The sequence below is a fragment of the Onychostoma macrolepis genome, chromosome 12, assembly GCF_012432095.1.
Source record: "Onychostoma macrolepis isolate SWU-2019 chromosome 12, ASM1243209v1, whole genome shotgun sequence".
NCBI classification, from domain to species: domain Eukaryota; kingdom Metazoa; phylum Chordata; class Actinopteri; order Cypriniformes; family Cyprinidae; genus Onychostoma; species Onychostoma macrolepis.
This window is the reverse complement of record NC_081166.1, coordinates 28654250-28669119: the sequence shown is the minus strand read 5'-3', so window position 1 is coordinate 28669119 and position 14870 is coordinate 28654250. Positions and strand designations below refer to the sequence as shown.

General features: G+C 37.6%; 1 protein-coding gene across 1 annotated transcript; it reads left to right on the top strand.

Moving 5' to 3' along the window:
• Positions 1-4002: 4002 nt before the first annotated feature.
• LOC131550762 (E3 SUMO-protein ligase ZBED1-like) lies at positions 4003-5663 on the top strand. The gene is made up of 2 exons (XM_058793136.1): positions 4003-4523; positions 5046-5663. The coding sequence occupies exons 1-2, from the start codon at positions 4356-4358 to the stop codon at positions 5661-5663; spliced, it is 786 nt and encodes a 261-aa protein (XP_058649119.1). The 5' UTR covers positions 4003-4355.
• The last annotated feature ends 9207 nt before the right edge of the window (positions 5664-14870 follow it).

The window sequence follows — 14870 nt, the reverse complement described above, 5'->3', positions numbered from 1 at the left end:
CTACAGTCAGTGAACTGCATGTTCTCAAAGAACACAATGTGCACTTCTGTTAAACAACAGCTGCCCGGCAACGCACTATAAACAATAACATGCTGAATATAACAGAGACACTATAATGAAAGAAGTCCATTCGTAGCTGTAACCCTGTAGTCACACTTTACAGAAAAAAGATCCATTTCATTTTAGTCTTACAGTAAAACAGCCAATCACTTTTCTGATGGAATGAAGTCCTGCCTTACAGTAAAAAAGTATTTTTTAATAGAGAACTTGAAGTCCCACCTTATATACAAGAGCCAAACAGCTTCCTGACAGAGAAAATAAATTTCCGCATTACAGTAAAAGAGCCAATCACCTTTTTAACACAGAAAAGAAAGCCCCGCCTTACAGTAAAAGAGCCAATCACCTTTTTGGCAGAGAACTGAAAGCCCCGCCTTCCAGTAAAAGAGCCAATCATTGTTTCTGATAGAAAAAGACAGTTAATTAACAGTAAATCAATTCTACTGTTTTCCAGCAGTCAAGTTCAGTTGTAATTTTATTATACCAGGATTTTTAGTTGATTTTCACGTAATTCAGTCTTCAGAATGAGTAAACATACCATTTAATTTAAGTCAATAAGTTGCAAGTGGATTGAACTCAGATTTGCCGTTTGAATTTGTTTGTAATAATTTCAGTTGCATTTGCTAAAAACAGTATGTAAACAGAGCTAGAATAAATATTACAGTACTGTTGAGTTCGTTCACATTACTACAAAATTGTATTTTCAAACCACATAGTTGTTTAGGAAAAGTGGCGGGAGCTAATTTAAAGGAATACATTTTACATTTACATTTTACATTTATGCATTTGGCAGACGCTTTTATCCAAAGCGACTTACATTGCATTCAAGTTACAGTTTTTACATTTTATCAGCTCTTGCTTTCCCTGGGAATCGAACCCATGATCTTGGCGTTGCTAGCGCCATGCTCTACTATTTGAGCTACAGGAAAGCAGTGCGTTACAGGAATAACAGTGCGTTAAGCATATAGTCCATGAGGTTTAGTGCTCGGTCAGATGAGGCTCAATGGCCTGTTTGCTCTCAGTCTCCGCTGACCTCGATGTGTGTATGCCACCTAAATCTGGACCTTTCCACTTGAGATCTGGGAAGTTGGCAACAGAATCACCGTCATTTTTTTTGCCCGTTGGCTGCAGAAGTTCTGCAGAGTTTTGTCCATGCTGTGGGAGCGAGTTTGATGTGTGTTTTGACAGCTGGAGGAGACTGAGTCACGGCATTCTCTAGAGCAAGATGCTCTCTAGAGTTCAGAGATGATTCAATCGCCCATAGCAGACCGGACCACAGACTCAACTCCAAAACGCACACGGATAAACAAGCCATGTGCTTCATACAGTCCTAGCTGTGTCACGATTGGCAAACTCAAGCTGCACCCTCGGGTTGGGACCCTGTGTGCTCGAACACTCAAAAATAGCTCAACGCATTACCATAGCTGTGGCCTGAGGGGCATCTGATTAACATGGTCCAGGCAGACCTGCTGGTAGATGTCATAACTTTCTCCATCATGGACAAAAACACGTTTATCCGTTGGCGACCTTACAGATGTAGCTGAGTGCTTATTATAGCAACTGCAGCATGTTTGTCTTAAACATCGTAAACAGCAACCTTAGAGCCATTTTTCACCCCAAAATGAAAATGTTTTAAACTGGCACGACTGACTTTCTTCTGTGGAATGCAAAAGAAGACATTTTGGATGCCATTATGGTTTGGTCGCCGCTGACTTTCATTGAAATCTTCTTTTGTATTCCACAGAAAAAAATATGTTTGAGATATGCATTTATACATTTAGTAGACATTTTTATCCAGTGGGCGTTACAAAAGAGGAACAAAAAAATAAAACCAACAATATTAATAATATAGTTACGCGTGTTTTGATCATGAATTTAGTGTTATATACAAATACAAATAATTGCATTTAATGCTTTTATTCTGTTTGGTTGATGTTACTTACAGTTTAAGCATAATACGTTCTTTTTCTTTTTACTTGGAATCATATATAATATAAAAATGAGCTCATATGATTTTCTTTAATGCTGTGAAAAATACATTGTTTTTATAATATAATTAATATAAGTGTCCTATCTGGAAGGCAAAATGTGATTGAAATTCAAACTGCAAAATTATTTTGGTTATCTTAGATAATTACAATTACATCAAATAATTATGATCAGATAAATCAATAATCACAACAGGCCTATGGTAAGAATATTCCTAAATAAGGACAATTTTATTGTGTACTGATCATGTCACTTACAATGTAAGCCTAATACATTATTATTATTATTATTATTTTACTTAGTTTCATATGTAATGATAAAATGTATAATAAAAGTAGGCCCATGTGGATTATTTTCATGCTGAAAAAATTATTATTATTATTTAATATATATCTCAAATAACCACAATCAGACTAATAAGCATTAATTACAACAGGCCTAAATATACAGTAGGTGAGAATAGGCCTAAATGTTGTTTGGAAGCATGCTTTTCAGAGATGTCTTCAGCGGTTTTGCTGTCGTCTCAGTGCTGCTGACTGGAGTTTGAGGTCCATGATGGTGGTTGTTGATCAGCCGTGATTTGGCGCTGGCCTGTAGGGAGCACTGACGTGTTATCAGTGAGAGATAAACACACAAACAAATGCACATGGAGTCTCCAGCCTGCAGCTTTGCTCAATTAACGCCTTGATGGTGGGGCTGGACGTGCTTCCTTCTCCCACAGTGAGACCGGCTGGAGGGGCTGAATGGGATATGCCAGAGAAAACCAACCTTGAAAACATACTGCTTTAGCATACTTACTTTTTCACATCCACTCATCTGCGGAGCAAGTATTGATCGGATGTCCAGGCAAGGCTGGGCAGATATTGATTTGCAGTCTTTGGCAAGGCAAATATATAGTTTTCAGTGCTTTCGATGAAGTAAAACGTCATACAGCTTCATAATTTGGGCTTGTTTTCACCTGCATACATTATGCATGTAAAAGTGCAATACTTTACAAAATCATCCCACAACCTCCAGTCTGATGCCATCCGTAAGCACAGTGTTTTAAGTGTTTGTCTTGTTTTCCAGTACAAGTATCTAAACTTTCTTAAATCAAGATGCTTGAGAAGAAAAATAAAAAAAGTCTTGTTTTCTTAAGATTAAAACAAGAGAAAATGCCTGTTATTCGGGTCAAAAAAATAAATAAACTACTTTTCGCTTTGAATTAAGTTTATTTTTCTGACCCCATGGCCAGAAGCTTAAACATGTTCAATTTTGATACGTTTTTCAGAAAACAAGACTTAATATCGTATAATTTTGCTTGAATCTTGTTTTAAGAATGATTAGATATTTATACTGGAAAACAGGACAGAAATACTAAGAAAATAATGTTTTGCAGTGCAAACTCATTAAACCAACCCAGGCTCGTTAAAAAGGTGCTTCTACCTACCAAAAATACACCTGTATGTACAATTCAGCTGAAATGAATAATGAATGTAATTAAAACACCAACAACTTGTATTCCTTTTTACGCAAATTGTGATTACAGTGGCAGATTATCAATAAAGACATATTTTAATGTGTTCAATACTATGTTATGAGCTTAAAACACTGATCTGTAAACTAATACATGTTTGTATCTTATAACCAGCTCCATATGTTTGGCTTTTCTGGCTTTTCTAACATAGTAAACTTGCTCGGTAGCGCACCCGGTACAGCATTGCACTTGTGATGTAAAGCACTCGGGTACGAGTCCGTTAAACATGAGTCACGATAAAAGAGCTGAAAGACTTGTAGAGGCAAGATAAAATGACATGGTTGCTTCAGCAAATGTGTTTTTATCTCACGTTTGCTTTTGTTAACACCATCGGTTAGCTTTAGGTTTGGGTTTAGTTTAGTTATTTTCAAATTGCATTAAACAGTATTGACTGTAAAGATGACAATGTGAGAGTAATTATCAGTAAAAATAGCAGTGTGTGTGTCGGTGCCAGTGTTAATTTCGTTGACTAAATATTTTCGTCATTATTTTCGTCACGAATATATTTTTGCGGACGAAAACGAAACGAAAACTAAAAAAAAAGTCACTGATGGAGACTAAAACTATGACTAAATTGATTGACATTATCGTCAACGAAAAAAGGACGAGACGAAAATAGACGGTGACGAAAATACAATCAGCTGACGGGAGAGATGTGAGGAATGAACAAAAGAACCAATCGGCAAAACGGAACAGGCGAGACTGCATGAGAAGAGAACCAATCAGAGCCAATCTTTGACCGAGCTCCCGGGAAGACGGCATTCGAAGAGACGATGTCTAAAAAAGCGACAACATGTCCACAGCCGGGAGAAAAAGAAGGGGAGACTTGTGGGCACACTTCATGTTTGACGACGAACAAAACAAAACAAAGTGTAAAGCATGCGGAACGGTCATTAGTGGCAAGAACACAACCAATTTGAAAAGACATTTACAGACGAGCCACCCGGACATTTTCTCAAAGGTAAATTCACAACGATTTCTTTTGAGCTAAACAAAATTGGAAGACTGCAGTGCGTAGATGTTGTAACATTAAATATTACGAACTGAAAAGTACTGTAAAATAGACCCTTCAGGTTAGATGAGAGCAACATACAAATACATAAAATTATGCTACATACATTTGATTAATACTAATGTTTAGTATATTTCATAATTTTCTAGGCTACTTGTTGACAATATCACAAATATTTATAGATTAGTCATGTGAAACGTGACTGTTCACATCATAGCATTATACATACTAATCTAGCAATATTGTGGTATTTAAAACATACATGTACAATATTGCTAGACAAAGGAATACCTTATAAAATCTTGTTAAATTTTTTTATCCACCTAGCTAGCTGCCAACTTATTATATTTACTTTTTTCACTCTTTTATTTGCGTTTAGTGCTTTAATATTTACTGCTTGTGCAAATAAAGTGATTGCAATGAATAAATAATATAAATGTATTTAAACTATTTTCCTTTTTTATGTCACAGCTACAGAAGTCTCCTGATGAAGGTGGTGAACCAAGCGCAAAAAAGGCAAAAATATCCAATCAAAACATTGCAGAAGCACTGTTAGGTACTACAAAGTACAACAGCAATGCCAGAGAACAGCAAGTAAAAGAGGAGGCTATAGCAAAATGGATCGGACGTTCAGGGTTACCACTCACTACAGTAGAAGATGAGGATTTTATTCTCATGATAGAAACATTTGATAAGAAGCTGACAGTGCCAAAGAAAACAAAGATAATTAATTTGATTGAAAAACAATATGACGAAGAAAAGACAAAGTTTAAGAAACGACTGTGTGGTGCTCGTAAAGTGTCAATTGGAATTGACCTATGGACTAAAAAGGGACTGTCTGCATCATTCCTTGGCATAAGTTGTTGCTTTTTTTGTGTTGATCAAAACAATCCAGAACACATCCTGCTTGCTCTTGAACAAGTTGCCCATCCACACACTGCCCAGTCCATTAAGGCCTGCGTGGATAAGTGCATGCAGGAATGGGGCATTTCAAATGACAAAATTGTGACTGTAATAACGGACAATGGTAGCAATATGGTAGCAGCATTTAAACACAGTACTATAATAAAGACAGTTGTGTTGAAATAAAGTTACATTTGTGTTTTATTTGTGTTTTATATATTTTGGTTAAGTTTGTTTCCTATACCAGCGGTAAAAAATTGTCTAGTAAATCTGTTATTGATTTTAGTCTTATTTTAGTCGACTAAAATAAGACTAAAATTAAAACAAATCAGATGACTAAAACTTGACTAAAACTAAAAAGAATTATAGTCAAAAGACTAAGACTAAAACTAAATTAAAATTTCTTGTCAAAATTAACACTGGTCGGTGCACGTGTTTGTTAGTTTGCACACTATTGCTGACCTTTCCTGATGGCAGAATCTTCTCCATTTCACTGAAAATGGATGCTGTTGATTTTCATTTTAGTTTGCCAGCAGTTCGGTCTTGCTGGGTGAGTGAAATACAATAGCTCCTTGATAAACACACATATTTGTGAAAAAGGAGCCCTTTCGCTCAAAATGGTGCACATGCACTGGCTAAATTTGAGCTTGTACTAACATCTAATGTCAATATCTGATTTCTTTGGTCACGTCCCCTTATTTTCAAGGTCTCTGATGGTTTGTGCGGTAAGAAGCGCTCACCACAAATGATATCTGTGAGAAAAGCGGCGGCGTTGATTACAATGCTCACTGTTTTTATGAGGGAAAGATTGAACTGGAAGTGCTTAGTCATCTGTGTCCAACATAATCAAAACATTGCACAACTGAATTAGCATTAGCAGCTAATGTTGCAGTCCTATTGGCCATCTTTACATCTGGCTTTAAAAGGATAGTTCGACCAAAAATGATAATTTTGTCATTGTTTCTTTATCCTCATGTAATTCAAAACCTCTATGACTTTTTTTATTTTGTGAGAAGATATTTTAAGAACTGTTTCTGTTCATACAATGAAAGTCAAAGCAACACTGAATCCCGCTGATCTTGCAGTGTGTGTGTGTGTGTGTATATATGTATGTGTGTGTGTATATATATATATATATACACAGTGTCAAATAAAAATTTATTCAGACACCTTCAACATTTCTCACCTTCACATTTCTCTTTTATTCACTATAGTTTAGAAAATGGTTATAAAATATGGCAAGAACTCAAGAGTTAAACTGTGTCAGAACATATTCATCTTGATAATGTCAGATAACTTTGATAGAAAGGTATGTAATGAATTCGGTTGAATAGCTGTCAGCAGTTAAATTTAAGTACACAATTAGATAATACCAATTTAGGTCAACCAATTACCAAGCAATGCTTCATTTTGTTCAGTCTGTGGTGTAAAAGGTTCGCATTTGCAATATATGCATATACGTAAATATACAGTGGGGCAAAAAAGTATTTAGTCAGCCACCAATTGTGCAAGTTCTCCCACTTAAAAAGATGAGAGAGGCCTGTAATTTTCATCATAGGTATACCTCAACTATGAGAGACAAAATGATAAAAAAAAATCCAGAAAATCACATTGTAGGATTTTTAAAGAATTAATTGGTAAATTCCTCGGTAAAATAAGTATTTGGTCACCTACAAACAAGCAAGATTTCTGGCTCTCACAGACCTGTAACTTCTTCTTTAAGAGGCTCCTCTGTCCTCCACTCGTTACCTGTATTAATGGCATCTGTTTGAACTCGTTATCAGTATAAAAGACACCTGTCCACAACCTCAAACAGTCCAACTCCAAACTCCACCATGGCTAAGACCAAAGAGCTGTCAAAGGACACCAGAAACAAAATTGTAGACCTGCACCAGGCTGGGAAGACTGAATCTGCAATAGGTAAGCAGCTTGGTGTGAAGAAATCAACTGTGGGAGCAATTATTAGAAAATGGAAGACATACAAGACCACTGATAATCTCCTCGATCTGGGGCTCCACGAAGATCTCACCCGTGGGGTCAAAATGATCACAAGAACTGTGAGCAAAAATCCCAGAACCACACGGGGACCTAGTGAATGACCTGCAGAGAGCTGGGACCAAAGTAACAAAGGCTACCATCAGTAACACACTGCGCCGCCAGGGACTCAAATCCTGCAGTGCCAGACGTGTCCCCTGCTTAAGCCAGTACATGTCCGCCCGTCTGAAGTTTGCTAGAGAGCATTTGGATGATCCAGAAGAGGATTGGGAGAATGTCATATGGTCAGATGAAACCAAAATAGAACTTTTGGTAAAACTCAACTTGTCGTGTTTGGAGGAGAAAGAATGCTGAGTTGCATCCAAAGAACACCATACCTACTGTGAAGCATGGGGTGGAAACATCATGCTTTGGGGCTGTTTTTCTGCAAAGGGACCAGGACGACTGATCCGTAAACGAAAGAATGAATGGGGCCATGTATCGTGAGATTTTGAGTGAAAACCTCCTTCCATCAGCAAGGGCATTGAAGATGAAACGTGGCTGGGTCTTTCAGCATGACAATGATCCCAAACACACCGCCTGGCAACGAAGGAGTGGCTTCGTAAGAAGCATTTCAAGGTCCTGGAGTGGCCCAGCCAGTCTCCAGATCTCAACCCCATCGAAAATCTTTGAGGGAGTTGAAAGTCCGTGTTGCCCAGCGACAGCCCCAAAACATTACTGCTCTAGAGGAGATCTGCATGGAGGAATGGGCCAAAATACCAGCAACAGTGTGTGAAGACTTACAGAAAACGTTTGACCTCTGTCATTGCCAACAAAGGGTATATAACAAAGTATTGAGATGAAATTTTGTTATTGACCAAATACTTATTTTCCACCATAATTTGCAAATAAATTCTTTAAAAATCCTACAATGTGATTTTCTGGATTTTTTTTCTCATTTTGTCTCTCATAGTTGAGGTATACCTATGATGAAAATTACAGGCCTCTCTCATCTTTTTAAGTGGGAGAACTTGCACAATTGGTGGCTGACTAAATACTTTTTTGCCCCACTGTATATATATAAAATGAAGGTGTAAATGTAGTTGTGCTAAAATGCATATCCAGATATGTTTGGATATGAAACTACGTGTAAATGAGGTCTATGTAATATGTCACTTCTACCCAGAGTACAATTTAAGTTGTTTTACACCATGTCTTTAACTAAGTGCTTGTTTAATATTGTGGTTTATATAATGACCCCCAAAAATGTGGCCACTATAAACAGGACAGACTCATACGTTTGCTTGTTGACATCCTGAATGACAGATTGACTCTATGTTTGACGTCTCAGCAGAGTTTCTCTGAACATCTCCTGCGTGCCGTGGCTGGCGTGCGGCGGGTCAGAAATAAATAGTTTGTCTGGTTGGAGTGTGTTTCTTGTTTGATTGTTCTGAGCGCAGAAGCGATGTTCCTGGTGTGGTAGTTAGTATGTGAGGTAATGAGATCTTCCCTGCTCAGGTTCACTTTGACCTGATTCTTTCTCCACCGAAGGAGTTTTCCATATCTTTACTGGACGCTCCGACTGATTCTTTGAATATAATGTATCTGGTGGTGATGCTGTTGAATCCCAAATGTTCAAAAATCGTTTCAGCACCTGTTCTGCAGCTCATATGAGCTCAGTTCAACAAACATCTGAAAACAAATAGATTGAAACGAATGATTCTGAACATCAGGTGAACCGCAGCCAAATGCGCAGCTGTTCGCGATCTTTGATATATATACATGAAACGCTCCTGAGTGCCAGACAACTTAAACAGATGGTGTGTGTTGTTTTTATTTTAGTTTTGCTCATCAGGTTTTTAATGCTTCAGCTATTGTTGTGAGGCCCAGAGCTGCCCTAGATGTGACCTCTTGACCTCTCGACACACCCTTCAGTCCACTGCTCCAATCACGCGGCTCATTTCCATCACAGCGCCCGGCTGGCTGAATGATTACATGGAGATGGTCACCATGACAACATTAAAGGACATATGGCAGAATAATTGGACAGGTGGACAGTGTTTGTGAGCATATCCTCTTTTCATTAATATGTGATTTCTGTAAATGTGCAGTTGCAGTATGTTTGCTAATTCAGTATGTTTGCAGAAGGCCTGACATTTGATGACATTCATATTTATGTGAAGGTTCAACAAACATTAACAGTACAAATTGGTACTGTAAAAATTAAATATTAAATTAGTAAAAATATTACATATTAATATAAATGTAAGAAAATATACAAATGTACCATTTATTTATTTAAAGTTCCAGTGGCAATGGATATTATATATTATTATTATTATTATTATTTATTTTTTAAATCCAGTTACAGTTCCAATGTGATTGACTTCTGCACAATAATATAATATAAAACTTTTTATAATAATTTTAAATTTATATTAGAAGAAAATTCAGTTTCAATGTGATTTCCTTCTACACAATAATATAATTTTCATCTATAAAATTTGATATATAATAATATAATTAATTATTTTGATATGACAATAAATTTACAGTTTCCAAACATTCCATTGTGATTGACTTCTACACTAAAATATAATGTAATTCAATTATAGTATAATAATTCAATGAAAACGTGCTCCTACCATCCTCACACCTGTCTATGAGAGAAGTCTCCTTGGCTCCTCTCTGGTCACTCAGAGAAGAACAATAGTGTCCTGTGGATCAGACACCCGTCCAAGGACTCGGCCACCTCAGGCATGCAGAGTACAGCTGCCATCTGATCAAACTTTCATGAGCGGGAGGAACCGCTTGAAACACGCCTTCAGATTAATAAAGCGTGGAGATGAAATGACACTAACCTTGTCTTATGGTGAAAGGAATAATTTTTGCATCATCATGTAGCACTAAACTATAAAAGCTTGTTTCTGCCACGAAAAAAAAGAAAAAAGAAATAAAGTAATTGCGACTTTTTATCTCACAAGTAGCAATTGCAAGTTATAAAGTAATAATTGTGATATAAAGTCTTAATTGCGAGTTAAAGTCATATCTGATAAGAAGTCGCAATTGCAATTTATAGTCATAATTGCATGATATAAACTCGCAATTGTGAATTAAGTCATAATTGTGAGTTTTATTCATAATTGCGTTATATAATCGCAATTACGTTATAGTCATAGTCAGTTGCGTGTTGTAAAGTAATAATTGAATGATATAAAGTCGCTATTGTGAGTTATAGTCATAATTGCGTGATTATAAATTTACAATTATGATTTGGAGTCATATTTGTGATTATAAAATTGATAAAAATCACATATTATATAATTTATATCGCATACATCTCAGATATATCTCAATATTATAGACTTTATATCATGCAAATCTTTTTTTCGCAATATAAAAAGTTTATATTTTACAATTATGAAATAAAAAGTTGCAACTATCTTTTTATTTATTTTTTTATCTCAGTGTGGAAATGGGCTTCCATACTGAACTAAACTTTGTGAGCAATAGTGTGTGTTTGGCGTGGCACCTCCTGTTTGCTGAACAATGGGAGAGTTCTGGCAGTCATAATGGTCCAGAGAACAAGCTCCTGTACTTAGCGTTTGTCTTTGAGTGCTAATGCTAAGAATAGAAGTGTCCTGCTCAAAGCCACTGACCCATAGGCCCAGAGCAGAGGGATTGAGGTCAGCCGTACGTGGTGTCCAGGCCAAAGAACCTCTTAGAAAGTTGCACGATTAGCACTCGGCTAAGATTGGCTTGCATCTCTCATTGATCCTCAGGAAGACTTTACCTTCCAAGAAAGGAAGAGACGCCTGAGAAAGTCCTGGAGGACTACTGTAGATAGTGATGTTTGTGGACTCACTTTGATGCTGAATTGAGAAAACCTAGTCTGAAAGTTTAATGTAGTTTTACAAGCTTGAAGTTTGAGGGTTTTAAGGCCATGCTGCCTCTCTAACAGACAAACAGACCAATAGACATTCTGAGCCTTGTTATGCTACTGATAAGGTGTTCTGGATGGTTTCCAGGGTGTTTCTATGCAATTCCTAGGATGTTCTGGGTGGTTGTTTGGGTGTTTTTTTTTCTTTCTGTTGCTAGGGTGTTTTGGGTGATTACTAGGGTGTTGCTATGTGGTTGGTAAAGTAATCTGGTCAGTTGCTATGGTGTTGCCATGTGGTTTGCTAGAGTGGCTGAATGGTTTCTAGGGTGTTGCTATGCAGTTACTAAGGTGTTCTGGGTGGTTTCTATGGCGATGTTGTTATGCAGTTGCTAGAGTATTCTGGATGACTACTAGGGTGTTGCTATGCAGTTGCTAGGGCTTTGGTATATGGTTGCTATGTTGTCTGAGTTGTTGCTAGGTGGTTGCTAGGGTCTTCTGAATGGTTGCCACGGTGTTGCTCTGTAATTGTTAGCATGTTCTAGGTGGATGCCTGGGTGTTGTTTTGCAGTTGTTAAGGTGTTTTGGGTGATTGCTAGTGTGTTCTGAATGGTTTCTAGGGTGTTTCTGTGTGATTCCTAGGATGTTATTGTTATGCAGTTGCTAGGGTGTTTTTAAGGTGATTGCTATGGTGTTCTGGATGGTTGCTAGGGTACTGCTATGCAGTTACTATGGCTTTGGAATGTGGTTGCTATGGTGTCTGAATTGCTGCTAGGTGGTTGCTCGGGTGTTCTGAATGCTTACCAAGGTGTTGCTCTGCAGTTGCTAGTGTATTCTGGTTGGTTGCCGTGTGGTTGCCATGCAGTTGCTAGGGTATATGAGTTATTGCTAGGGTGTTCTGAATGGTTTCTTGGGTGTTGCTATGCAGTTACTAAGGTGTTCTGGGTGGTTTCTAGGTTGATTCTATGTGATTCCTAGGATGATGTTGTTATGCAGTTGCTAGGGTATTCTGGATGGTTCCTAGGGTGTTGCTATGCAGTTGCTAGGGTGTTTTAGGTGATTGCTAGAGCATTGCTATGTGGTTGGTAAAGTAATCTGGTCAGTTGCTATGGTGTTTCCATGCAGGTGCTATGGTGTCTGGGTTGTTGTTAGGGTGTTCTGAATGGATTTTAGGGAGTTGCTATGCAGTTACTAAGGTGTTCTGAGAGGTTTCCAGGGTATTTCTATGTGATTCCTAGGATGTTGTTATTATGCAGTTGTTAGGGTGTTCTGGATGGTTGCTTGGGTGTTGCTATGCAGATTGTTCTCCAGTCTTCTCAAATTTTAGTTGTTGCTCATTGATAATCAACCTTGAAATTTTCCCAGCAATGTGTTTTGTGACTAATATGGTAATACCTACATACATTTCATTTTAACAGTACAAGAGCATTACAGAAATTCAGCAGTTATGCATTTGGATACAGTATGCCGTTTTAGATTGCAGCTGCAGGAGTGAGTTTTGCAAACAGAGTCTCCCAGGTCAGTGTGTTTATCCAGATGGTGAACATCAAGATCCTCAGGAGAAGTGCTAATTGTTTTCCAGTGTGACGCTTCGCTGTGATCGCTATCAGCTATCATTGTTCAATATCTCCCATCTGTCTGGAAGCATAAGGAGGCTGCTGGATCCAAACAGTGGGTTCTCTCCTCACTCTTATTGCTAATGACTGGATATCAACAAGTTTTAGTGCAGTCCCAAAAACTAACAAGGACATGACTGTGGTTCTTAAGTTCATTAATCTTCTGATGAACTTTTGGCTTGTGATTGTTGTCGATACTCATTTATGCAGCTCAGGAACTAACTGCTGTTATGATCTTTAACACAGTACAAAAGAGATTGTGCATAAAAGCCTACTCACATGGAATAGGAATGCAGTGGGGGAAAAAAACACCAGTACAAACCTTTGCTTATATTGCTGAACATGTATAACGAAGTGATTTGGAATTCGTCATAATTCCTTTTAATCTGTCTGAGCAGAATTTTACATTACACATTCAAGGCTGTGAAAAAGTCTCCCAGAAGGCATAAGCAGACTCGACTGGACTAACAATCAGTATGTCATTTGTCAAAGCCAATGTTTTTTTTGTTTGTTTTTTAGAGCTCATACTTTTCTGGGTTATAAGATGGACAACTGTCCTAGATTCAGAGAACTTCAAGAGAATGTATTATCACTCCAGTGTTGCATATTTCTCTGTGTCATTCTGTTCAGCAATATTCATAATATGTCCTTAGATATTTTTTAAATACCTTGCAGAATGTTCATAAACAACAATATATCATGATACACTGTGCAAAAATAACAACATAAGCTCATATTTTTGGCAAAACTCTACAATTCACTGCCATTTCCAGCTGGCAGTAAAACACAAACCGCTTTTATTCCTTTTGACACAATTTATTATTACAGTGACAAATTATAAATTAATAAAGACCTATTTTTGTGTGATTCCTTGCACAATACTATGTTTTGAGCTCAAAACTCTTTTATCATAGTGCATGATTTGTAAACTAATACATTTTGATGTTTGCATCACATAACCAGCTCCATATGTTTGTCTTTTCTGACGTCATAAACTTGCTCGGTAGCGCACCCGGTACAGCATTGCATTTGTGATGTGAAGCACTGCTGTGATACACGAGTCATGATGAAACAGCTCAAAGACTTGTAGAAGCAAGATAGAATGACATGGTTGCTTCAGTAAATGTGTTTTTATCTCACTTTTGCTTTTGTTAATACCATCGCTTAGCTTTAGGGTCGGGTTTAGTTACGTTATTTTCAAATGAAAATCACTGGACATTTCATAGACTAGAGAATACAGAAAAAACAACAGTTCCACAAATAACTTAATTATACTTCTCACTGCATAATAAATGATGTAATAAAATTATAATATATTATGGACTGATTATATTCTAAAAGAAACTTTCAGTAAGCACTATGGAGGGCTTTAAGGAGTTAATTGCCCCAGGCATGTTTAGTCTCATATATATTTAGAGACATAAATGGGATATGACATTGGTGACAAGTCTATTTTAAACGTTCACATCACATGCTCATATTGACATGCACTGTAGCTCTATAGCAGATCCTCTTGTTTATAGCGCACAGCTGCTGTGTCACACAGTTGGAGGCGTCTGTTCGTAGCTCAGGCACCTTTGACCTTCTGACAGTGCCAGGCCTTGTCAGTCCCCGATCATTTAGGAAACCCTGCCTGCATTCCTGCTTCTCTCCATGTACGTGAGCCTGTGACGACACCTAATCTGTCAGCGGTGCTCTTGTGTAAGAGAGTCAGGGCTGGAACTCCTGATTGGACGTAATGGTGGTACGCCACAGATCTGCTGAGGTGTCACAGCCGTGTACGAGAGCCTGACAGATTGCTGAAGCTCAAGGTTGCCAGCACTGATACCACCTGCTGTGAAACTCCAGGAGTCAGAGGAAAATCCTCAGAATAGGGATTCTCATACTTTTATATGTACCGTGCTTAAATTGCAGAATGTCTTATAA